Genomic DNA, 27622 nt, shown 5'->3' with positions numbered 1-27622 from the left:
GATTACCTGTTTAGTAATATCGTGTTACTAGTTTTGAAGTATATAGAATGACATTACTATATTTACTTAATAGTAATACAAGATTTTTCACCAAGATAATTATTATTTATGAATGGGGCAGGAAAGAGAATCACCCTATACTTGGTGATAAGATGCTTTTCATGAGTTTGAAAGCAAACCAGGGACAGTTACCTGAGTGCAGATAACAGCTTACACATGTTTTCTGAGAATAGATTTTATTTTCTATTTTTTTAACAGTTTGATTTCTAATTTCAGCTTTAATGTCAAAGGGAAAGAAAGCATGGAGTTGGTCTTCATATTTGGAAGAAGAAAAGGCTACAGCAGCACCTCCTAAGATTTTTAAAGAGGTAAGCTCTCCTGTAAAACTAATTAATTGGTTTGCGGAATATATACTTTGCTAGATAATTGTCTTAAATAAAGGCAAATTAAAATTTTGACATAGCTGATAGGGTTATGTTAGTTCCCTTACTTATGAAAGGCAGTTCACAGATGTTGCTATGTAAATATGTAATAACTGATGCAGAGGAGATAATCTCAGGTGGTATTCTGTTATAGGTAATCCACATATAAGTGGGCAGGTTTTCACAGTGACAACATAGTTTTGGAGTTCTAGTTGTATTTAACTCTTCTAAACATTTTTTAACAGCAGCCGAAAACCTGTTTGTTTTTCCCAGCAGACTTTAAATGTTGATGTTGATTTAGCTAAGCATGCTGTTGCCACCGTTTAAAACACTATTATGCATAATGTTTGAATTATTTCATACTTTCTTATATTTTTATACTGTTGGAGGTATTTAAGATTATTTCTGTATGCTACTAAGTGCCCAATTCCAAAACATTGCAATTAGAATTCATTGGTGTTATTACTGCTGGCAGCTTGAAGTTTGAGAGCTAGGTGTATGTATTCATGCTTCGTTTTGGTTTGAACACCGGTGAAGATAAGTTTTTAACTTGTTTTCCCTACCCTAAATTCTTGGATAAGTTAGCTATGCCCTTTTGGAACAGATGGCCCCTTTTGATTAAAGTTTTTTTTTGGTTCACCCATTAATGTTTATTCCCTTTTGTTTTATTTTAGCAATTGAAGCACATAGTGTGAACAATCCTGAACAGAAAAGAAACCTTTCAATAGTTGTAATAGTTGACAACAGTTAATGGCTTTTTAAATGGACATTATGTAGAATATTTTTGTATAGACTAAAATAAAGATTGTGTCAGAGAAACAATAAACATGACTCATAATTTTACAGGGATTTAAATAATTCTAGATTATATCATTTTGGCATACAAAAGCAGTACTCTTTATATGCAACATTTCTCTGCCTCTTTTTTCATACTGCATCCATTCCTGGTATTCTTCTAATGCATATGTAGATGCTGTTATACATACAATTTTGGTTCTGTGAAAATATGGAGCAAATTTAGTAAGAATTACAAGGATAACAATAGTTTTGAGATGAATGCATGTGGATCCTTTGTATTTTGACAGGATCAGTGGTTACAGCCTTGATTACTAGCAATCTCTGGTGAGAAGCTTCAATTGATGCAACTGTACATCAATAATTTTATGGAAGTAATCCTAATTAACCACAGTTAATGTGGTTAATAACAGTCATTAGCATAGACAAAAAGGAGTGGTGAGACTTGGGTTCCTAGGAAAGGATTAACAGAAAGTTGTGTATAATCTTGTGGCACATCCCCTGCCCCCCTCACCCCCCAGACACACATAGACACACAGAGCTTCTTAATTGTGATTTCTTGACTTGTTTTGTTGTATGTCAAGCAGTTTTAAAGAGCGAAACAATACACCTATCGGAAACTTGCAAATCCATTCATTCTTACATTCATTTCAGTACAAGCAGTCATGCAAAATCCTCCTTGTAAAATTATTCTTTAAAGTAAATTGATTTTTGCATGGTTATATTTTCATGGCATAACTAGAAAAGTCATTGCGGAAGAAACAGATACTTTTCACAAATCAGCATTTATATAACTTCATATAAGAAATTTGTCAAAATCTTGGTATTAAAATTAGTTTTAGCATTGTGGCAGAAAAACTTCGGCAATACATACCACCCACTGGAGAGGATCCAAAGAGTCATTTATTTTTCAAAGCTAGCAGATTACTACTGACAGTCATTAGGGGTTTTTTGTACCCAGAATGAACCAAGAATAATAACTACTAGATTACATAAGTCTTAAAAAGAATACTTAACAGACAATTTGACAAAGTGTATACATTTATAGGAGGTGTCAGTAGAATTATTTTACAATGGTTAAAGAAAATGATAACAGAAAGGAAGACATGAATATCCTTCATTGTGTGAAAACATAGAGATGTGTTTTTTGAAAGGCAGCTTACTTATATATATGACTTTTAATTGTTATTCCAGCAAGCAATGCCTGCGCTTTGCTGCAGAGAGAGATAAGGAAACACAGCTGTACTCATCCTTGTATTTACTATGTCTGCTTAAGGCACAAACTCTAAAATCAATTAGAAATTAAAAGGCATAACTGACACAGTAAAGAAAACCGCATTTTTAAAGGTCATGCAGGCATATATGCAATATTGTATTGTATAATGAAGCATATGATGACATAATTACTTAACCCAAGTTCAAAATACAACTCGCACAGCAGGAATGTAAAAGATGAGAGAGGCTGAGCCATTAATACAGAAATATATTAACATATTTATTACTTAGGAAATGCATAATGTACTTTTTCCTGAAGATTTTGATCTAGTTTATGTCCGTATAGTTTTTTTTTAAATGAAGGTGGAGAAAAAAGTTTCATTAGCTGGCCTTAGTGTGGAAGATCTGGATTTTCTTCTTAACTGAGAAAAATAAGATATCTATCTTGGCATATTTTAGAAATGTTTATGTTAAATAAAACTTGGCATTTTCCTTCTAGTACCAGTCTTTCCCATACAACAAAAATGGATTCAAAGTTGGAATGAAACTAGAAGGAGTGGATCCTGAGCATCAGTCAATGTACTGTGTGCTTACAATAGCAGAGGTGAGTGCCAGAATGGCAAAACAAGATACTTGATTTTAGCAATATTATCTATACAACAAATTATAGCAGGCGATAAGAAAATAACTGCATCCCATCATTTAGAGCTAGGTAATATAGAATTAAAAACTATAAATAAGAATATAGGAAGAGTTTTGTTGAAAAGTCATACTTTCTAGAACTTCTGTAAAGCCTTTTTTAATTATACTAAATTTCTAAATTTATCTAAATTCGTAACCAGTGCATATTTTGTTAAACATTGTGTGACTCAACTTCATTGATTAGACTTAGGTAGGCTCTAATATTAAAAGAAATACTTAGAATGTTCCCTTGGATTATAGCTGAAAAGAAATATTGGATTTTTACTTATAAACTCTGTGTGTGTGTGTGTGTGTGTGTGTGTGTGTGTGTGTGTTTTGAATGAATCTTGAGAAAGATGCGATAGGTTTGCACTATTGCATTGAATGATTATGCAATCTAAAGTTTGTTTGAGAATTGTTCCCCTATTCCTGTGATGGCGAACCTACTCTATGGCACGTATGTCACAGGTGGCACGCAGAGCCCTTTTTGCAGGCATGTGAGCCAACACCCCAGCACAGCTCCACCCCACATGTGCACACACCTCCCGCTGGCCAGCTGGTTTTCAGGTCTCTTCTGTCCATGCATGGGGGACTGGGTGCACGTTTTGGGGTCACGCACACATTGCATTATGGGTGTGTATGCGTGCTTTTGGCATGCAACAACGAAAGGGTTAGCCATCACTATTCAATAATTGCCTTGTAAGGCCCATGAGGAGATACGCTTCTACTCATATGTATATTTTTATATATTCTGATTTTAGATTTGTGGCTACAGAATTAGACTCCATTTTGATGAATACCCAGATTGTTACGATTTTTGGCTGAATGCTGATTCTTCAGATATTCACCCTGTTGGGTGGTGTGAGAAAACTGGGCATAAACTTCATCCACCAAAAGGTACTATGTTATCGATAAACAATTTATGAGCTTCTTTAAAAAAATGTGTTAAGGCAGCATAGATGTATACTTTTATAGTGAGAGACAGGCATCTACAAGTAAAAAAAAGTGGTACATACTTTCTTTTCATGTTTTCTTACATTATAAAATATAAGTGAATTCTGAAAAATTTAAATTCCAAGATCTGAAAATGTCTACGGCATATTTTTTATGTTCAGAAGATGCACAGAAATTATCCTTTGACCAATGCTTTAATGATTGAACAGCTAACAAATGAATTACACAGTACTCTCAAAAGAAAGCCTCATGATGAAATTTTAATAACTACCTTAGTTTAACATTAGGATGCTTGATGAGAATATCAGTGGTTTCAAAAAGGGAATAAACCTAAATATTTTTCTCTTCTTCCTTAGAAGGAAGAAGAAGAAGAAATAATATATAGTTGAAAGCATTATATCTTCATCATGATTATGATTTGTGCCTACCCTGAACCCGTAGCTGAAGAGATTTTGGAGAAAGTCTTCCCCTGCTGCACATCCTCACAGACAAAATTCTGGTATCAACTTCTCAGAACATTACAAAGTTACCAAAAACAGTCTTTTTCCACCTGTGCTTAGGCAATACATAAATGCCTCTACAGCACAGGATAAGAAGACCAAAAAGCTAAAGGATACCAGGACACAAAAGAATTACTGTTCAGAAAGATAAATGGGTTGAAATCATCTTTATCAATGTCTTCTGCTGTTCTTTGGTCCATAGTGCCCCAGTTAATTAGATCAGTGTATCCTTTTTCTTATAATAGTGCTTACCTACTCCTATGTAATCTTTCTGATCCCAAGGGTTTCGGACCAATCTCAGAAAGTAGAATAAGGGACCTCTCTGTTACATGGAGTGGAATTTTTCTGATCAGTTGATGAGATTCAGGGGAACTTTTATCACATTTATCTCTTTTCTCTGAGTCCATCCATATTTCGTCATAAATATGTGAACACTGATCAAAATAGAATCTGGTTGTATCACCTGGATAATGATTATTTTCCTTACAAATATTTATGTGCTTCCCAACCAGCAGGACAATTAGCAGGAAGGTACTTGAAGTCGAATCAATCTCCTTCAAAGGAAAGAGAAAAAGGCTTTTATTTTCAGTATTACTCTATGTTGAGAAATATGGAGGAATATGGTCTGTTTTGGATTTTCAAAATAGTTGTTCATTTCAAAAGTGAACAATTGCATCTAATTCATAAATTCCAAAAAATGGTTCTACAGAACATCTTGGCATTATTCCATTAATAGGAGTGTTTTGTCAGTGAACTGTGTCATTGTAATATTTTGGCCACATAATTGCCAAGAATTATCTCTATATTAGCCATCCAGATTTCTTCACTATTCTGAACATCATCTAAGCTTTTGAATCCAATTCTTTGGAACCAGATCTTACAGGTTGAGTCTAAGAATATCATTATGGTGTGTTACATCAACAAGCAAAGGAATACTGCAGTGCTTTGCAATTTGAGAATTGCCTAACATTTTTTTCCTTTTCTAATTCATATTGTGATGGATCTTCTAAGCTGTGATCATACAAGACTCATAAATGAATGCTTTATCCTTCTATGACACACTTCAATTTTAGCACCCAATTGTAGCATTGATAGCAATTCTATTTTCTTGCGCCACAGCAAGAGACATTTTCTGAGGTGTATTATTAATATTGATATAATCACCTGGTATTACTTACATTTTAACAGACAAATATTTGTATGTATCTGTATATAAAACACACACAAACCCAGATTTTTGGTGGCACTTTTCTTTTTATATAGATCCTATGTTTTATCTCAAGAAGGTAGGCCTGCATTGTGACCTCATCTTGCTCCTTGTATCTGACTTTTGCCTCAGTGAAACTATTCTCTTTCTCTCCTATTCTATACTGAAATTGGAATTGAATCGTTTTTTCACTTTTGTTTGTCACGTCTTGGCTTTTTGTATGTTCATAGAAACTTCCCACACAACATTGTAGATTTTTTTTTTACTCTTTGGAAAACAGAAATATTTCTATTTCCTCTTAGCAATTTTATCACTGGATTAAGGACACCAGATATTAACTGGCAACCTTCTTATTTGTTAATTTTTGTTTCTGGAAACACTATATTATCCATACTGGTTGGAGAGTAAGGTTTGCTGTTCATCTACAGTTGCTTATCTGTAACTGCCATCCCTAAAAATAGTCTGCATTCACAGCATGCTTGAACCATCAATTAATGGATATTCCTAAGCCCTATATTGGGTGGGAACATAGATGTCTTTGTGCAGATTTCCACCAACATTTTTATAGTTGTAGAAGGTTCTAGAGAAGGCTGCAGCATAGGCATAACAGTCATAGAATTCAATGTCAACTTTAGTAAAAGGGCAACTTCAACTTTGAATGCATTTGATTCACACCACCATTCTGGTAGAAGATTCTTCTTTATTTCTCTCAATGCAAAATATGTTTCTCTGGGACAAACCACAAAATCACAACCAGAAAAATAGAGGAGTGTTTGGTAACAGCATGCAGTAGTTTTTGATTTTTAAAAATGGTTTGGATATCATAGGTTTCTTTACATGTAATGCTTACACTAATTAAGTTTTCTTGGCACACTGTTCTTCATTTTTTTTGGGGGGGTGGCTTTTTAGACATAGTTACAATGAAATGATCAAATATATTTCATATTGTACATTTATACCAGGATTGCAGACTTTGACTATTTTCACTTCACAAAATGATAAAATACTAGACCTGTTAGTTACAAGAACTAGACAGACTTTCAGTGTGTATTATCTGCAAATATTGCATTTGGACCTTTGTTAGAAAAAATATGTGTGTGTTTCTGAAGAGAAACTGGTGCTTTTGGAGTTTTCAGGAGGAAAGATATTACTGACTGGTCTTGTTTTTAAATTATATGATACCTGTAATTATATTCTCAAGGGGCTTTTAAAAGTTAGATGTTTTCAGTTTGTACTTGAAATGGACAGTTTGGCAGGCACTGTATGGTGATACTGACAGTAACAGCTGCAATTAAAGTAAGTGCACCTCAAACTAAAAGAATATTTGCTTTATTCTTCTTTATGGTTTCCAGGATATAAAGAAGATGAATTTAATTGGCCTGCATATCTGAAGAAATGTAAGGCTCAAGCTGCTCCTAAATCCTTGTTTGAAAACCAAAACACTGTAAGCTTTTTCCTTATATTTATCTCTGTGTTCACATTAGCATTTGTGTAATATATTGATGTGCCCAATCTAGTTGAAAATGTAATGGATTTTATCAATGTAACAAATGAACTTCCTATAGTAAATTTATGTAATAAATCTGTACATATACACTACCTATGTATTTACTTATCTTCATGAGGTATTTTTTTATTTTCTACATCTTTTTTCTGTGCTGCTTGATATTAATTTAATTACTTGAAAGTGTGTGTTAAAAGCTTTAAATTTTCATTTAAAACATTTTTAAAAAGCATTAGAATAGTGTTTTCCTATATGGGGAGAGGAAGGCAGCCATTAAATTCTGCTTTGCATGCCTTTTGTACATACATATGTATGTATATCAGGGGTGGGTTTCTCGCCCCGTTCCAACCGGATCGGTTGGAACGAGGCCTGCGGCGTCCTCGCGCACGCATGCGGCGTCCTCGCGCACGCACGCGGCACGCGCGTGCGTACTAGCGTCTGCGCGATGCTCCAGCTGCTCCTGGAGGATCGCGCAGGCGCTGTATGCGTTCTGCGCATGCGTGGAAAGCGCAGAATTTGTAAAAACCGGGTAAGGAGCGGGTGTGCGGGCGCGCGTGGGCGCGGGGGGGGGGCTTTGCCGTTCCCGGAAGTTACTTACTTCCGGGTTCGGCGACCAACCGGATCGCAGGGACCGGTGCGAACCGGTCGAAACCCACCCCTGATGTATATGTATATATGTGTGTGTATGTATGTATGTATATATGTATGTATGTATGTATTTAAAATTTTTAAAAGAATATGAATTTTTTTAGAATTTTAGAATTTTATTAGTATTTGTAGGCCGCCCTTTTCCCTGAGGGGACTCAGGGCGGCTCACACAAAACTGGGAAGGGGGAATACAAACATTAAGACAGAAACATGTAATAAAATAGTAAGCAACATACATTCATCATTCGGGAGGGGTAACTATCCTAACCCCAGGCCTGACGGGCGAGCCAGTTCTTCAAGGCTATGCGGAAGGCTTGGACGGTGGAGAGGGTACGAATCTCCACGGGGAGCTCGTTCCAAACCCACCCCTGATATACATACATATGTATGTACAAAAGGCATGAAATCTAAGAATTACAGAAAAGAAAGGAAAAAAAGAGAAATGTCCAGAATTTGCCAGTTTGATGTAAGGTTCCAAGCTAGAAAACAGACTGCAAGTTCTAGTTCTGTCTTAGGTATGAAAGATAGGCAGTCAATAAAATAAAATAATAAAATAAAATAGATAATTGAGAACTTTTTTTAAAAAAAAAATCAAGATTATGCAAAGTCAGAAGAATTTGAGGATGTAGAGCAGAGTTTCCAATCTTTTCAGCTTTGTGGACTGGATGGGTGGGCAGGGGGGGGAGAAGAGGGGATGGTTATAAACGAGTGGCCGGCAAACACATACAAATGGAACGCTCACACGCTCACATAGTCGCGCAAATGGAGATGCGTGCACTTCTGTGGCCCGATTCTGAATGGCTCATGGCCCAGTAGTGGGCCACAGTCCAGGGGTTGGTGATCCCTGATGTAGATGCTTTTAAAAAAATAATAATTTGCAGCATTATATTTGATACTTGTCTTTTTATTGATCTGCAGCTTTCTGTCTTATGTTTTCTTTTGTGCTGTCTTGCTTTATGTGGTTAAATAGCCAACCTTCTATTCAACATTATTTTTGAACCTCTCTTTGATTAGACTGTGATCCCATCAGGATTTCGAGTAGGGATGAAACTTGAAGCAGTAGACAAAAAGAATCCTGCTTTCATATGTGTTGCTACGGTAACAGACATGGTGGACAATCGTTTCCTGGTTCATTTTGACAACTGGGATGAAAGCTACGACTACTGGTAGGAGTGTTTTGATGATAGAATTTTAGAGATGCTTTCTTTTTTTCCTCCCTCTTGTCATTTTTCTATTTAATTAGGATGATCAGTTTTTTTAAAAAAAAATCACTTCTCTTCTAGAATAATTTTATATGTTACAGACCCCCTTAAAGGAATGTAGATGTTGGTAGCAGTATAAAGATAAAGGCATAATAAATATGAATGTCAGAAAGAAAATAATCTGAAAGTTGGGAAAAAATACAAGCTGGAATACAAGAAAATGTACTTGAAGTCATAGGAAAGTTTTTGAAAACTTTTATGTGGTCCTCCTAGGGTTAAGAATTGGATGCGGAAAGGCAGAAACATGCAAATAATGAAGCTGCTGACCTTTTGCAGTCTGCTGATGAAGCCTGGTGCATTTTTAAGCGAAAAGGGTTGAAAGACACAGGACATTTTTTGAACCTGATGGATAGACAGTCTATAGAGATTCTCAGTCATCCAGGTCATGGTTGATGGGTAGACAACAACTGAGCGTTTTTTTTCTGCCTCAGTTCAGATGATTTCCTTCTTTACTTCCCTCTCCTGCATACTCCATCCAATAGGAATTTTAGGTAGGGCCTTTTCCGGACACAATGAACTGCTTAGGAACCCCATCCACATTACAGGTAGTCCTTGACTTACAACAGTTCATTTAATGATCATTCAAGTTCACAGCGTCACTGACAAAAGTGACTTGTGACCTTTTTTTCACACTTACGACCATTGTAGCACCCCCATGATCATGTGATTTACATTTGACAGCTGACTCATATTTATGACAATTGCAGTGTCCAAGAGTCATGTGATCCCCTTTTGCAACCTTCTGACAGGCAAAGTCAGTGGGGGGAACCAGATTCACTTAACAACCATGTCTTTAATTTAACAACTGCAGTGATACACTTAACAGATGTGGCAAGAAAAGCTGTAAAATGGGATAAAACTCACTTAACAAATTTCTCAACATAATTTTTTGATTCAGTTGTAGTCGTAGGTTGAGGACTATCTGTATGTACAGTGATTGCAGTGGAACAGAAACCAGTTTTGAATTAATTTGTCAAGGGAATCCATGCTTTCCCATGGATTCACCCCATGGAATGGCTTTACTTTATAAAAGAGCCACCTGGTAACTCATGGGTTGGCAGAGTCTCACAAGTTCTTAATCAGTTTATTAAATTTATATGCCAGTTTATTAAATTTATATGCCGCCCTTTCCCCCCGAAGGGGACTCACTTAATATGACATCGTGAAAGCAGGAGAACTTTGAGATGCTTCCAAGACAAAGCTTTGAAAGGGCAAAATCTATGACCTCGTGGAAAACTATATTGCAAAAAATATACAAACAACGATCCTATAATTTAAAGATTAAGCCCAGCACCCTTAATAAAATGAGGACAGAAATAGAACTATTTTAGGTAGTTAAAATCTAGGATAAATGGTGCCACACTTATTTATTTAACAGTGCCCTATTATGGCAGTAAACCTGATAAGCTGGCTCTTTAAAAGTAGCAACGGCACCATGAAATGAACTCCACAGAAAATATTCATGTTGCGCCATTAATGCTTAAATGTCTATTTGTGAATAGCCTTCCAATCCTCTTCTCCACATTCTTCTCCCTATCTATAAGTACTTTTTCTTCTGGAAAGCAGCTGCAGATATCTTCAGATTTAGGAGGCGGCAAAGAGAGATAATTTAACCTTTCTTAGCAGTGTATCCTCTCAAATTCCTTTTATTTTGCCACAATTCTCTCCCTCAGACTGAGGAAAAGAACCTTCATTTTTTGGTGACTTGGATGCAAATAAAATAATAATAACAACTGCTGAGAAAATAACTGGTTATAATTTGTAATTAATGTATGAGTTTAATTCAATACTGCATTTAACTATATTCCTAGTTGTGAATATATAGACCTCCAAAGTCAAGAGTCATTTGTCCCATTCCAACTTACACTGTTTCTTTCCTGGCTGCAAGTGAAATGAGCTTTCCCTCTTGGTTGCAGACTATAGAACATTCAACAAATATGCATTTTACTTCTAAGGCAACATCTCCATAAGTAAAAGACAAACAAAAAGAAAAAGGAAAACCTTTCTCAAGGTTTGTTTTTAAAACCTTTGGAAGATAAAAAGTGGATTGCTGACAAAACGGCTTTCCGTTAACATAAAACATGTATGGCTTATAAAGTTTCTCCTCTGAACACAAGATGGGGCTAGAAGATGATCTGTATATTGTAAGATTGGTATCTGATCCTATTAAATATAAACCAACAAAAATATTTAGTTGATAATATTTTTGAGCTATCCCAATTAAAAAAATGAACAGTATCATAGGTAATAGAAAAACACAGGCAGAAATTTCATTATGTTTCGTTTACTAATGCTGTAATAACTTTTTAAAAAAAAGCAAACTATTAAAATTAGTATTTAAAACTAGTATTTTGTATGTAGTTTACTATTTTATTGTATTTATTTCTACGTTTCATTATCTTCTTAACTTGTACCTACCTAGGACACAGTTTTTTATAGGACAAAAACATGTAATATAATGCAATTTTAATATTCATTTTTCACTTCTTTGTATGCTTAAAAGTAATAACTAGTGTTTATAAAAATATGTTTATGAAATATAGCAAATATAATAATAAAATTTGGTAATAATAAAATAAATTAGTTTCAAGTAATAAGAATATTCAGCTGCATCCAATGATGTATGAAGCATCTATACAGGGCATTCTTTCTGAATTAGAAACTTTTAAAGTATAATTTTGTGTGTTAGATTGTCTTAAATCAAATGTTTCTATTAGCAAATATTTATTTCAGCCTTTTCTAAATATGGTTACACACACTCTCTGAAAAAGCATTCCAATACAATAATTAATTTATTCAGTGTCCCCATTTAACAAGCAGTCCGGGTGTTCATGCGTGCCCCACTGGCCTTGAACTATAATAGAAAAAAATCTTAAATGCAATTTAATAATATAATATAATTTTATTTATAGGAAAGATGCACAATTAATACAATATTTTTCCTGCAGGTGTGAAGCAGCTAGTCCACATATTCATCCAATTGGATGGTGTAAAGAACATAGAAAAACACTTGTAATTCCTCCAGGTCTGTATAATAGCATAACTTTACTTATTTATTTCACTTGTTTAACATTTTTAATGAGAAATTATTAATGTGCCAAAATTTAAAAATATCTCAATTTAAGAGTGATTTAGGTAAAAACAAATAAGAATTTATGATCTGATGTTACGATTGGACAAGCTAGTTTCACATGCATTTTGTATACTGGCTCAGTACAAAGGTAAAGATTTTAATTCCATGCAGAACTTACATGAATGAGAACACTAATAATTAGAAATACATCGTATAAATTATGGATAACATGTTGTAGTTATAAAATTCTATATAAAATATATAGAATGCAAATTCACATCAAACAACCTTTACATAATCTATAAATATTTAACCTGTAAGTAAATTAATTGTAGTTTCTCAGGAACAAATTCTGTAATTTAGCCCACACATATCAATGGTATAATTCATTGCCATACTATGAGTCACTTGGAAAGGTGATACATTTAAAATTGTTACCTATTAACAGGACATGTTTTATCAACACAGGAAATTTGAAATAGGCCTACTAGCATTAACAACTTTTCTCCCAGTATGGCATTTAATATAAAACTTACATTAACGTTTATATACAGTCTTCACAGAAATTTTGTTCGGTTGAGCTTTGCTAAGAAAAGGCTTTACCTGTGAATATCTATACCTGTTTTTCCCTGAAAATAAGACCCTGTCTTATAAAAAAATTGCCACCAAAAAAGGCACCAGGTCTTATTTTGGGGGTGGGTGGGTGCCGTCCACTGACTCATCTCACTTGCGCGCATCACCCCTGGCCTCCTTTTCACTGTCAGAGACCAAATTCCTGAAGGCCTCTGCAGCCGATAACAGAACCCCAGTCGATCTGGAGCTGATCAAAGAGTGCAAGAGGTATTTATCTCTCAAGATGTGAGAGTTCTAGGCTAGTAGATCTAGAGGGATTTTTTGGGGACTATCTAATGGTTGTGTTCTGACCAAGGCATCCCAAGAGTACGAAACCAACTCCTCGTCCTGGCAAAAACCCCTTTTATTAATTTACAATGAATTCTGCTCATTCACACCCAGCAAAGTCTTTCCAAGGAGGATTTACAGTCACACACCTTATCTGGCATGGAGAGCTGACCGGCTGGTATCTGCAGGACTTCGCAAGGAGTCTCTGAGAGTCACTAACCAATTAGCGAACTAATTGTCTCCTGCAAACTCCACTCTCCTTTTGCTTTTTGCCTTTCATCGTCTGGCCTTACCCACAAGTCAACCCCTGCTCTTTAGTTGTTCCCTTCGTCTGGCAATTGCACATGCGCTCCAGCTGTTCATCTGCCTTGCTGTCTGACTCTGACAACAGCTGATAACTGGCATACAGTTCTGGCCCCCTCTCTGACTCCAACACAGAGCCCTAATCAGAGCCTTCCCCAGACGACAGGCCTGGCCCATGTTCCATGTTCCTCCCCAACCACCTCACTGTCTCAATCTGCTGCCAGATCCACTGGCCACTGGAGGGCCACAACAGGTAGATTCCACTAAAAAAAACCTTTGTAGGGTACTTTGCAGTGAGAATAATATCCCTCCAGATGTTAGTGAATGACAATTCCTGGTACTCCTCTGTATTAACTATGTTGACTAAATCTGCAAGATGTTGTGGATCACCCACTACAAGGCAGTGTAGGTCATGTTTACTTTATTCCTTTTAATTGAAGTCCGATGCACAGTGCTTTGAATATATCCAGTGTATGATATATTTAAATCTTGTATCATTATTTATCAATTAGACTACCCACATGGCAAACATTTTTCTTGGGAAAAATATTTGGAAGAAACCAGTTCTTTACCTGCACCTGCTAGAGCTTTTAAAGTGGTAAGAAACATCTATTGCTTTTTTCATACTTATTCTGCTTATCATCTACCACCACTATTTCTGCTATGATCAGTATTAATATCTAACCTTTTGACCTTGTTGCTTTGAGCTGAGATAATATTTTCCCCATTTTTGGAATTCAGCAATAATTGGTCTTCAGGCCAGATCCAACACCCTGACAATATCTGCATATTTAATATATTAAGACAATATCTTAACTTTTCTTTCTTCCCTTTTTATTCTTTAATGATATTTCATGAAAGGATAATGAAGGAAATGCACTACCTAAACATGGCTTATTTTCAGTGTATAGGTAGTTCTTGATTATGACCACAGTTCAGCCCCAAATTTCTGTTGCTAATCAAAGCAGTTGTTAAGTGAGGTTTGCCCCACTTTATGACCTTTCTTGCCACTGTTTTAAGTGAACCATTACAATTGTTAAATTAGTAATGGTTGTTAAGTGAATCTGACTTCCCCATTGACTTTGCTTGTCAGAAAGTTGTAAAAAGTGACCCTGGGACACAGCAACTGTCATAAATACACGCCAATTGCCAATTGTAACCATGGGGATTCTGCAACAGTCATAAGGGTGGAAAACAGTCATAAGTCACTTTTTTGATAGTCATCATAACTTTGTCACTATGGTCGTAATGAATGGTCGTAAGTTGAAGATTATCTCTACCATTTTGTTTCCTGAATCAAAACAAGAAAAAAGGGGACTTGTTAACTATTAGATACATGGCTTATTTTTTTTAAATTTTTTTTTACTTGGCTTATAGGGCTTTTAACTGGATTAAAAGCAATATAGCTAAATAAGGTGGATTTTTTTTAAAAAAGTATATTCTAATTACATAAATGTTAACATAAACATAGGGGACAGTGGTGGCTTAGCGACTAAGACGCTGAGCTTATCAATCAGGAGGTCGGCAGTTCAGTGGTTCGAATCCCTAGTGCCGCATAACGGAGTGAGCTCCTGTTACTTGTCCCAGCTTCTGCCAACCTAGCAGTTCGAAAGCATATAAAAATGCAAGTAGAAAAATAGGAACCACCTTTGGTGGGAAGGTAACAGCGTTCCGTGCACCTTTGGCATTTAGTCATGCCGGCCACATGACCACGGAGATGTTTTCGGATAGCACTGGCTTTGTAATGGAGATGAGCACCGCCACCTAGAATCAGGAACGACTAGCACACTTATGCGAGGGGAACCTTTATCTTTACCTATAACATAAAACAGTGAGAAATATTCAAAAGAATAAAACAATTTCTTTCTTGGGAGGGATAATTACAGTGAACCAGCCTCGATGGCTTGATAGACAATCAAAATTTTCACTAATTTCCTGAAAGCCATGAGGAAGTTGCTACTTTGATGTTGAAGCTGTTATTCCTTGATGGGAGGGCAACAATTGAGATGGCATAATTTCATGGTCCCTGAAGATGGCAGCCTTTGATAGAGGGACACAATCTCTTACATCTTATCAGACAGATAGATGTTGCTAGGAAAAGATGTTTCTGCAGAAACTCAAGTTTTGAATCAGGGGTCAGGGGTCTCCAACCTTGGCAACTCCCAGAAGTCCTCAGATAGCATGCACAAGTCGTAAAGTTGCCAAGGTTGGAGACCCCTGTGATGGAAGCAACCAAAAGCTAACCAGTATAGCTTCAAGAGTAAAGGTGCTATGTGGGTACCAGGAAATGCATGTATAATTGCTTGACTTACTGTATTTTGGAACAATTATAGCTTCCAAATGCTCTTTAAGGGCCATGTAGAGTGCACTAACAATATTATAATCCAATTAAAAAATCACTAACGAATGTGTGACAATGAATAATACTTCCCAATACGCAATTTGGAACATAAGTTTAAACTGTGCCAGGGCTCTGTTGGCCACAGTTGCTACCTGGGAGCCCAAGGGAGACCAAATTGTCAATCAACTGAATAATAATTTATACAGTTAGTTAACATTTTATAGAATATCATCATCATTGGTTCCTTTCTTGTGAAATGCAGAGAACAGCAAGCTTCTTCCAGTGACTCCTATCCTCAGCATAGAACATTGTGGTATAAATAATAGATACAAATTAAACTAAAAGTACTTTCCTCTGTTGTAGAAACTTTCTCATGGATTTCAGAAGAATATGAAACTTGAAGCTGTTGACAAGAGGAATCCTGCGCTTATCAGAGTAGCTACTGTGGTTGAAACAGAAGATCACAGAATTAAAGTAATTTCTATTCTCGTTTTTAAATATCTTGATTTTTAAACAGGAGCAACTGCTGAACAATTATAAATGATAATATCTTATTACACATAATACTACTCTGGTTTCTCTATTCACTTCATTGAATAGGAGGAATATAGCTTCATCCTATTGAATTTGTCCCCATTCAGATAAAGTCTGTAACAATTTTAAGTTCCATGATTAGATATGAAAGTGTTTTTTTATTTGTGGTGGACTGATCTCTGATATATTACTCACCAGTTTTAACTCATCACCATGTGGTGAGACGTAGTGCTCTCACACATTCACAAGGTCCCCATAAATTTGCACTCTAAATCTCCAAGAAACACATAATCAAGACAAAAGCTCTTTCTTTCTGTCTTTGTCAGTTTGCATGGATTGTGAGGTTTGCATCCTGTGGAGATACCATATTACACTTCACTCCTAATTGAACTGTTAATTTGTGCTGTCAGCAGTTGAAGAAAGAATCAACTGTTTTCAGTGTTAATCCAAATGTGATTGTACCAGCTGTTACCACTGTTATACTGTGAGGGAAGTGACACCTTAGTTTGCTAATTTAGTAAATTAACCATGGTTTGTGATTTCAGACCTACCGAGTCAGTCAACATCATCATGACTTTTATCTTTCTGATAACCAGAATTTAATCTCTTTTGAATTATATACTTAACTCATAATTACTAATTGTTATGATTAGGATAAATCATAACGACAAATTTCAGTGGTTAGGATAAAGGAATTTCAGGATCTAAACATTTGATGCTTTGCTTTGGAATAGTTTGAGTACACTTTGGAACACCTTAGTTAAGAGAAAATTCAAGTAGTCCTCAACTTACCATTGGTTACTTAGTGACTGTTCAAAATTACAACTGACCACCCAAAAGAACTTATGATCAGTTCTGAAGTCTGGGGGGAACGAGTTGAGTACCTATGTTTATAGCCATTTGCAGCGTCCTGCAGTCACATGACCATGTTTTACTATGTTTTTGCCAAAAGCAGGCATTTACTGCTGGATTTTGGGCAAAATACCCCGTAGCAAACCTTATACCAATTCTGACATTTGTTATACCTTATTCCAATTCTGATGAGCATTTGGCAGGCTTAAGGGAAAAAAATGGGCTAAGCTGCATCTGGGAGCCAAACATAATTGAAAATTGAATTTGGAAACATCTTAAAGCTTTAAACTCATGCTTTAAAATTTTAAAGGGTTTGTTAAAATATAACTGGAATTTTTATCTTGGCAAAGTAAATATAAAGCCACCATAATTAGTACAAACACGATGTGCTTTTGTGTGATTTGTTCTTTATAAAGCTCAAATAAATAACCTACTAATTTTTATTTAAAAAAAGGAAAGTAGTCTGAAACTACAAGGATCTCAACATTCTATATCTTTGGGTTTTAGATCCACTTTGATGGCTGGGATAGTATTTATGACTATTGGATTGATGCAGATAACCCGGACATACATCCTGCAGGCTGGTGTGGAAAAACTGGACATCCTCTTCAGCCCCCTCTTAGTAAGATAATTAAAATGCAAAAATACAATAAATATTTACCAGTCAGTTTTCTTCTGCCATGTCAAATTAATGTGCGGTGAGAGAACCAAGTTGTGTAGTAAATCATTCATAGAGTGATTGCAAGGTCTATGGAAATCGGTGGATATCTTGGGAAACACTTAATAATTGAAGCCTCTTATATTTGTGGGTATTCTGATTTTCAAGAAGAGAAAATGTATACATGTTTACTAACCCATGACAAGAATTCCAGGTGGATTTCTTCAAAGTTGTAGAAATCATTGTTTTACCTATACTCAGACAATTTGATTAAAAAAGCAGTCACATTGTTGCAATGTAATTCAAATATTTTATGTTCACTGGAACTTTGTTTAGTTTTTAAAAACATATCAAAAGGGGGTGTCATCATTTAGATTCTACTGTAGACTTGAACATTTTATGGCCCACATCCAACTCTTCACTGAGGGAGGAGGGGCAGGATGACGGTCCGCCACAGGAGAGGACACGAGAAACGAGGCCATTTCTTGTGTGTCACCTTAGGAAAATTAATTGCCCACTCCTGTGATTTGAGTAAATATGAGGCTAATGTTGAAGTTGGTTTTTGTATTATTTGTCTAGGTCCACTGGAATTAGTAGAAGCTTTAGAACAAGGAGGGTGCCCTACAGCAGGCTGCAGGGGAGTTGGACACATAAAAAGAGCCAGGCATATGGGCCATCACAGGTATGTGTTATGAAGAACTGGTACTTCAGTAGCTTAGCAAGAAGTGCCTCGTTAGAATAAGGCTGTGAATTTGATTTAATTGCTGTCCATGAAACAAGATGTTGTTGCGAAGAAAAAGGACCATCAAGTATCCTTTTATTTAGATTGCTTTGGTGATTATCAATTGCATAACTTCATTGTGACCAGAATATAACACCTGATTAAGAGAGTGCTCTTGACCAATAATGTTTTAACTGATATGATGCTCCCTAGTAAGAGATTTCTCCTTAACATTCAGTTAAACTAACAGCTTTGCCTGTTGAATATGGCCCTTATTTTGTGTAGAGCTGTTAGTTTCATTCCTTAATGAAAATGAAAATCTCAGTCTGTATTGGCATTAAAGCTTTAATCTTGTAGTCTCACAATATAGTATTTTTTCATAATTTTATTCTATAAACCAAATATTTGAAGTCTGTAAGTTATTATGAGTCAAAGTTCAACAAAATGTTTCAGTTGTATTGAAATTGATCAGTAAATATTATACATTTGTCATTTGACTAAATCACAACTCAAGTATGTATTCAATTTCAATATTTTACAGTGAACATGAAAACCAATACTCTTCTTTAGTGTTCAGTTTTTCAGGTCCTCATTTATATGGGATATAAGAAAGAATACCTTTTAAAAAACTCTACCTGATATTTATCTGCTATTCTATCTAAAAAATTCTCAGGGCTGCCCCTTCTCCTTGGATGGATCTTGACTAGAATGCAGATTTTACCTTTTGCCTAAATACGTGTTTATTTGTATTTGAATTATGAATGCCTTAGACCAATAACAAAGAAAAATGCATTCAGTGACCAGGCATTATATTGATTCTAACTAACCTACTTGGCTAAATTAATAGTTTGAGGAATTAGGCTTACTGGGTTTCATTTTTGCCTCTTAATAAATTGTGGGCTTAAATATTTTCCTTAAGATGGAGTGGAAAATAGCATGTGTAGTGGGAGTCAATAAATACACACTACATTTATTATTGTATTTTTTGATTATCAGTTCTAGGAAAAAAGAGCAGAAAGGTGCTATTATCTTATGGGCTTCCTGTCAGCAACTAGATGTTAGTAACTATGACTAAGAATGGGGAACTAACCTATGAAAATAATGCTTTTACTTAAAACCATAAAATAGTTGTAATAACTTGTATTTTCTGCTACTGTGGTTTGTAATTTAAAGTGGTTACAAATTTGCTATACGAAAAGCATTGAAATTTAAGAGTGTAAGTAGCACTCATGGAACTAACATAATGTTGATATTCTCCCTGAGCAAATCCATTTTGTCCCTGAACTCTCAAATCAAAATTCCATTTGAATTAACAGATGTAGGATAAAATGGGTATAGTCATTTACATCAGACTTCAATCCACTGTTTTTTTAAAATCTCTGTTGAAACTTTTACTTAAATATACTTTTGGAAATGTTCATGACAAGGTGCATTTATGTTGTCAAGTAAATGTCTGAAACAGTGGTGGGTTTCAATTTTTTTAGAACCTCTTCTGTAGGTGTGGCCTGCTTTGTGGGAGTGGCTTGATGGCCATGTGACTGGGTGGGTGTGACCAACTTGTAAAATGTGGTGAAAATCACTTAATAACCAAAATGTTGGCTCAGAAACTCTGGCATTTGAAGCATGCAAGTCTTAAATCTGTCAAGTTACAAGACCCTTGCACCCCTAACCCTTTAGAAAAAAAACCCCAGGGGTGTTCAAACTTGACAGCTTTAAGACTTGTGGACTTCAACTCCCAGAATTCCTCCTCTCGCTCTTCATCTTGATTATGTGCAGATGGGCGGGGGAGGGAGCTGGAACCGGTTCTAAACGGCACTGCAGATTTGTGGAACCTCTTCTATAGAAGAGATTAGAACTGGCAGGAACCCACCCCTTGTCTGAAAGCAAGTTGATCAGTCATTTTCTGATAGCACAATGCTTAAGTTGGATGAAAATGTGCAGTGACAAAGTATGACAGGGCTCTAATGAATGTCTTTTTAAATGCAAATGTTAATAAGGACCTTGGAGTTCTACAGTAATAAAAAAGATTCAGATTTGCATACAAATGAATTACTCAATATCTTGTGTTTCTTTATGAGAACTCCAGCTATATGGAATAGAGTAGACATGCCAAATGTTTTGTAATTTAAGTTACTAAAATTATTTAATAAGTTATTGTCAAGTTATTATCCAAGTTACTAAACTACATACCTGCATGCTCTAAACTATATGTAAGTGTAAATTATTCACAAATACAAAATGACAAAAATAAGAATATTTTCAATTGGCTGAGGCCACCAGTAGTTAGTAATGTACAATATTACAAGTAGTAATATACACGAGCCAACATGGAAGATGGAATATAGGTAATCCTTGTATTGAGCTCAGAATTTTGGTCATAAGTCATTTAATTTGTAGGTCGAGTCGCTATATGACCAGACTCGACTTTACAACCATCTTTACAAAGGTTGTTAAACAAGTCATGTGTTCGTCGGTCCAAATCCAACTCATCTGATGGTTGTTTTTTTGCCAACAAAAAACAAAACAAGATCCCAAACCCTCCAAGCCTGTAAAAAGCCCCATAAAATGTGATTGCAGGATGCTGCAATTGGTTGTAAATGCAAGCTAGTTGCTAAGTGCCTCAAATATAATCACGTGACCACAAGGTTGTATGGCAATCAATAGCTTTCAGTCCATAAGTAATTTTTTTCAATTCTGCCATAACTTGTAAGCCAATGATTACCTGTATCACAAAATTGAAAATATTTGGGAGAAAAAATAGGCTATATCATGGATACCAAGTTATCTTCTCTTGGGAGGACATTCCACATTTAAGCTTCATTAATAAACATTCTTTTAACTTCCATTTTCCTCACCTTATTTGATGGGGAGATGTGGGAAAAGGACACTCACTGAACCTTGCTTGAGACTTCAAGACATAACAGCAGATAGGCTTTAATTATATAACTTGTCTTCTGAATTTTCGGACTTGTACTGGAGCCCATCCTCAGAGAATTTTCCCAAAAGAACGGGTGCTATTGGCTATTGGGCTATTCTGTGTGTTGGACTATTCTGTATTTTGTGGATATAAAAAATCCAAAGCACACACTCTACTTGAGAGAAATTACCTGTGGATGGGCTTCAGTATGAATCTGAAAGCTCGGAAGACTAAAGTTCCAGTCCTTGTGGCTGACTCAGATTGGATCCTGCTATAATATTGATTTTTATTTTTCTCATTATCTTCCCCAATTTCTCATTTTGGTCCTATCCCTGCAGTATGTTTTAAGGGAATCCCTCAACAGTAAACTAGCAGATTGTGAATAGCTACCATGTTTCCCTTAAAATAAGGCCTAATTGGAAAATAAGCATGATTTTTCAAGGTGCTCGTAATATAAGCCTTATCCCAAAAATAAACCCCAGTTAAGACATCAAAACGGATGAATTTAGTACCTGCATTTCCCCAGAAATAAGACCTAATGGGAAATTAATCTTAATATATCTTTTGGAGCAAAAATTAATATAAGACCCGAACTTATTTTCAGGGAAACATGGTATAACAAGACTTCATTTGGTAGACTTCTACATATTCTATTAATCTGAGTAAATCAAAATCTGTTCATCAAGTTGAAAGAATATTTCAAAATGCAAATATAACCTTTTAGAAGAAAGCCATTCAATCCAAAGCAGACAGATAATGGACAAAGCACTATAATCAATATCTCTACAATATTAGTGGGTTGATTTCTTTTCTTTTTGTCCTCCATCCACCTGAGTGTAATCAACATATTAGTGACCTCTTAACATAATGAACAGAACAGAATAGAAATACAATACAATGCAATACTTTATTGTGACTTTGAATGTACACTAATTGGCATACATTAAAATAAAATTACCTTGCATACACTAGAAATCTCTCAATAATTTCATGTAGATGTTGAAATTTCACTTTGTTCTGAGAAATTAAGTCTATATTTCAGTGAGGTTGGATGGGTCAGGTATGGAACAGGTATGGGAGAAAGTCTCATGCACAAGATTCCAATACAATTGTAACAGGTTTTTCCCTTGCATTTGTTCCTATTGCTCTTATTTCGAAGGATTAATCCATTAATTCCCCATTTTTCTAGTGTTTCTTAGTTTTGCTTAGTGCTCTTCGAAATTTATAGTGCATGTACACTGCAATAAAGTTCTCAAAGAGTTAATACAGAAATACTGTGTTTCTTTTGCTTTGTATTGCCTTGAAACTAGGAGATAACATTGAGAGCTCTATTATTCTATTAAGCATACTTATGATCTATATAGTAATTACTTAAATTTAAATCCTAAAAGCTTGAAAAATCCCTTCTTTAGCAAAATTGCTGTCAAGCGAATTGTATAATTTGTTATTCTTCACAAACATCCAATGTTCATGTTTTACTTGAAGGGGAAATACAATCCCATTGTGTTCAAAAGCTCTGCCTCAATTTATGGAGTAAATCAATTAACATTCGCTCAGTAATAAAAGGCTTGTTATACAGAGCAATGATGACGAACCTTTTTGGCACTAAGTGCCCAAACCAGAATGTGTGCATGTGCACCAGTGCTGGAAACCTGAAGTCCAGTATGCATGCGCCGGCCACATAGTCTTTGGGTTTCCAGTGCTCTGGCACGGGCAAAGACCAGTTGTCTGGCGCACATGCGTGTGCCGGAAACCAGAAGAGCAGCTGGCAATGGTGTGCATGCCCACAGAGAGGACTCTGCGTGCCATAGGTTTGCCATCACGGATATAGAGGCTTGGAGCCTATCTTTACTCACTGTTTTAAAAATCTGTTGGCTTCAAAGGATAGATAGAATGGAAATGGTGGTTGATGGCTAATAGTTGATTGAGCTAATAGTCAGGGATTAAGATAAACAAAGTCAGTAGTAGATGGAACTAATTAATTCTACTTTTCTTTCCATTCTGCATCATTGCAAAATCATTAAGAATTTTTGTAGGTATCTGCAGTCAAAACTGAAGGTCTTTATTTCAAATGTTGCTTCTATTCTACAGGGCTGCAAATTTATATATAATAATATGAGCCTAATTATCTTGTTCACAATAAGGCTTTTCTCTTAATACACTAGAAAGGATTGAAAAAAAGCATATTAACTGAGTGAGGAAAATCCCAGGCTAAGCATCATTGTGGAGGTAGAAAACCTATTGCACCTGCATGGGTCAGCAGGGAACTATGGAAGAAAGAAATAATCGAATTAATGATTGTATATTGGTTGACTAATTGAAGCACACCACACAATGCAGATTACATTTATTTATTTATTTTATTTATTTAATTAGCTTGTATGCCGTCCACTCTCAGAAGACTAAGGGCGGCTTACAAATAAAAAAGGGAAGGGTGGATATAAAAAATAAAAACAACAATTAAAAATTCAACAGCATTCATAACTTAGGATGGGGCTGGATAATTCAACAGCCCCAGGCCTGCCAGAACAGCCAGGTCTTGGTCGCTTTGCGGAAGGCCGGAAGGGTAGTAAAGGTCCGGATCTCAACAGGGAGATTGTTCCATAGGGCCGGAGCAGCTGCAGAGAAGGCCCTCCCCCGGGGGGTCGCCAGCCGACATTGGCCGGCAGATGGAATCTGGAGGAGGCCTAGTCTGTGCGATCTAATAGGTCTCTGGGAGGTAACTGACAGGAGGTGGTCTCTCAGGTAACCAGGTCCAATACCATGTAGGGCTTTAAAAGTAATGACTAGCACCTTGAAGCATGTCTGGAGACCAATGGGAAGCCAGTGCAGCTCGCGGAGGATAGGTGTAATGTGGGTGTACCTAGGTGCACCCACAATCGCTCGCGCGGCTGCATTCTGGACTAGCTGAAGTCTTCGAACACTCTTCATGGGCAGCCCCATGTAGAGCGCGTTACAGTAATCCAGTCTTGAGGTGACGAGGGCGTGAGTGACTATCCGAAGGGCCTCCCGGTCCAGATAGGGTTGCAATTGGTGCACCAAGCGAACTTGGGCAAAGGCCCTCCTGGTCACAGCCAACAGATGGTGTTCTAGTGTCAGCTGCGGATCCAGGAGGACTCCCAAATTGTGAGCCCTCTCTGAGGGGCGTATAATTTCACCCCCCAGGCTAAGAGATGGAATAGCTGGAACATCCTTGGGAGGGAGCATCAATAGCCACTCAGTCTTGTCGGGATTGAGTGCAAGCTTGTTTGTTCCCACACCCTGACAGCCTCCAGGCACTGGCACATCACTTCTACTGCTTCACTGAGTTGACATGGGGCGGACAGATACAGTTGTGTATCGTCCGCATATTGATGATATTTAATCCCGTGCTGGCATATGATCTCACCCAGCGGCTTCATGTAGATGTTAAATAGGAGGGGGGACAGGACCGAACCCTGCGGCACCCCATAATTGAGGGGCCTAGGGGTCGATCTCTGCCCTCCGACCAACACCGACTGTGACCTGTCCAAGAGGTAGGAGAACCACCGAAGAACAGTGCCTCCCACTCCCACCTCTCACAACTGTCGCAGAAGGATACCATGGTCGATGGTATTGAAGGCCGCTGAGAGGTCAAGAAGCATTAGGATAGAGGAGTGACCCCTATCCCTGGCTCGCCAGAGATCATCGATCAGTGCGACTAAAAGCAGTTTCCGTGCTGTAATCAGGCTTGAAACCAGACTGAAAGGAATCCAGATAATCGGTTTCATCCAAGGACCGCCGGAGTTGAAAGGCCACCACTTTCTCAACAACTTCCCTACAAAGGGGAGGTTGGAGACTGGACGATAGTTACTCAAAATGGCTGGATCCAGAGCAGGTTTCTTCAGGAAGGGGTCTCACCACCGCATCCTTTAGGAGGTGCGGGAAGGATCCTTCCCGAAGAGAGGTGTTAACTATCGTCTGAATCCAGCCACGTGTCATCTCCCTGCTGGTCGAGACCAGCCAGGAGGGGCATGGGTCCAGTATACAGGTGGAGGCACTCACCGCTCCCATGGCCTTGTCCACTTCCTCAGGAGCGACAAGTTGAAACTCGCTCCATGAAATCCACTCAAGACCTTCCCCTGGTACCTCAGCTGGTACCATGCAATTGGAGTCCAGATCTGTCCGAATCTGAGCGACTTTATCCATTAGAAACTGAACAAATTCCTCAGCTCTACCCTGTAAAGGGCCGTCCACATCCCTCCCTTTCAAGAGGGAGCGGGCTATTCTAAACAAGGCGGCTGGGCGCGATTCAGCGGATGCAATAAGAGTGGCAAAATGCGCACATTTTGCCACCCATATTGCCACGAGATAGGTCCTGATATAGGCTCTAATCAGTGCTCGGTCTGATTCAGAGATACTGGCCCTCGAGCGGCACTTTAGGCATCTCTTTTGGCGCTTCAAGGAGCCCCCCTGGATTCACTACCTCGGAGAGGCCGTAAAGGCGCAATCCGGTTTAGAGCCCCCGCCGCCGCTGTATTCCAAGCAGCGACTAAGGACTCTACTCGACTGTGGACGAGAGCGTCAGGTATTTCTCCAAGCGCCGTCTGAAATCCCATAGGGTCCATCAGGCGCCTGGGGCGGAGCCACCTAATCAGTTCCTCCTCCCTACAGTGGGGGATTGATTTCCGAAAGTCAAGCCTCAGTAGGAAGTGATCAGACCATGACAAGGGCAAGATCTTAATGCCCCTCAAATCTAGATCACGTCTCCACTGCTCTGAGAGGAATACAAGGTCAAGTGTGTGACCTGCTGAGTGAGTCGAACCCCGGATTACTTGGGTCAAGTCCATGGCTGTCATGGAAGCCATGAACTCATGAACACCCCATCAGTGTTCACCGAGCGAAGGCAGGTTGAAATCCCCCAGCACCATAAGCCTGGGGAACTCTACCGCCAGCTCGGCTACTGACTCGAGGAGCGAGGGGAGGGCTGCTGCGAGGGAAGGTACGTTAACAACAAGCCCACTTGACCCTCAAGGTCCAACTTCACCAACAAGGACTCCACCCGACAAGCTCTGGAGCAGGGATCCTACGAGGAACTAATGACCCTCGGATGATGACAGCCACTCCCCCACCCCTGGGGTCCCTGGGGTCGCGGCTGATGAAGCACCTGAAACCATTCTAGGCACATTTCAGTGAGGGGGACTCCTCCCTCCGGGCCCAGCCAGGTTTCAGTAATACATGCCAGGTCTGCCCCCTCGTCTAATATTAGGTCCCGGACGAGGGGAGCATTGTGAACCACAGACCTGGCATTTAGCAACAACAGCCTGAGACCAGGGCCCTGACCACTCTCACCATCTGGTCCTGGAGTGGAACTAACAGGGCCAGAAGGAGGGATCGCTGTGACGTAGCGGACCCTCCTTCCCCGGTAATGGCTAGCCCTGAAGTTCCCGTCGTACCTGCTCCTCCCTGTCATGACCATAATGTTCCGGCCCACTCCCGGACCCATGGACCCCATTTCCCCTCCCGTAGCCTCCACTCTCTCCGGCAGGCCATTTATCTCAATCATTCTAGGATAGGAGGTAGGCCTGGGCCCCCTACCACTTCTGCAATAGCACTCAATGGAGGAGGCACCCGGCTGTACTCCCAGTCCTCTCATACATACACAGTCACTCACTCACTCATACAGTCCCCACATAAGTCAATTTAAAATTATAGGGTACAATGATAATAAAGATTAATAAAAGTGGGTACAACCATCAACCATCCATCACATACATACCCCATACAAAAAGAAAAATTACGCCGCTGTTAAAATGTGCAAAGTTCATACAAAGTTTGTGGCGGGTTCAAAGAGTCCAGTCTGCTGAAGTTAGCGGAGATATAGAGGGAGAGAAAGTTTGTCTTCCCCCTTTCTCGTGCGATAGGATGGTGTAGTAATAAGATGGTGTAGTAATATAGAGGTCCAAAAAAAGTCTGCAGGGGCTGAGGTGGTGTCCCCGGGCATCAATGGGCAGTGGTGGTCACACCAGATGGGGCCAGATCGCAAATCCAAAGTCCAGCAGCCGTGATCAGGGAAGCCAGATGACAAAAGGCCCCATATGCATGAGGGCAAACAGAGGACACACAAAGGAAGGGCGCACCACAGGGGAAGGTTGAGTCCAGTAAGATGGAGGAGGG

General features: G+C 38.0%; 1 protein-coding gene across 3 annotated transcripts in view; it reads left to right on the top strand.

The window, feature by feature from the left end:
• L3MBTL3 (L3MBTL histone methyl-lysine binding protein 3) overlaps nt 1-27622 on the top strand; it is a 102104-nt gene that overhangs the window by 48677 nt on the left and 25805 nt on the right. For all 3 annotated transcript variants that reach the window (XM_087718501.1, XM_087718499.1, XM_087718500.1), the window contains exons 7-16: nt 277-368; nt 2932-3036; nt 3875-4010; nt 7127-7218; nt 8941-9092; nt 12137-12213; nt 13977-14062; nt 16169-16279; nt 17699-17813; nt 18429-18531. In XM_087718501.1, coding sequence (XP_087574627.1) covers nt 277-368; nt 2932-3036; nt 3875-4010; nt 7127-7218; nt 8941-9092; nt 12137-12213; nt 13977-14062; nt 16169-16279; nt 17699-17813; nt 18429-18531 — 1069 coding nt within the window. The remainder of the gene's footprint in view (nt 1-276; nt 369-2931; nt 3037-3874; nt 4011-7126; nt 7219-8940; nt 9093-12136; nt 12214-13976; nt 14063-16168; nt 16280-17698; nt 17814-18428; nt 18532-27622) is intronic.

Source organism: Thamnophis sirtalis, unplaced genomic scaffold, assembly GCF_051295495.1.
Source record: "Thamnophis sirtalis isolate CommonGarterSnake01/CBP01778 unplaced genomic scaffold, rThaSir2_p1.2 scaffold_6, whole genome shotgun sequence".
NCBI lineage: Eukaryota > Metazoa > Chordata > Lepidosauria > Squamata > Natricidae > Thamnophis > Thamnophis sirtalis.
Note: the sequence above shows the minus strand (reverse complement) of the source record. Positions and strands in the feature narration are given on the sequence as shown.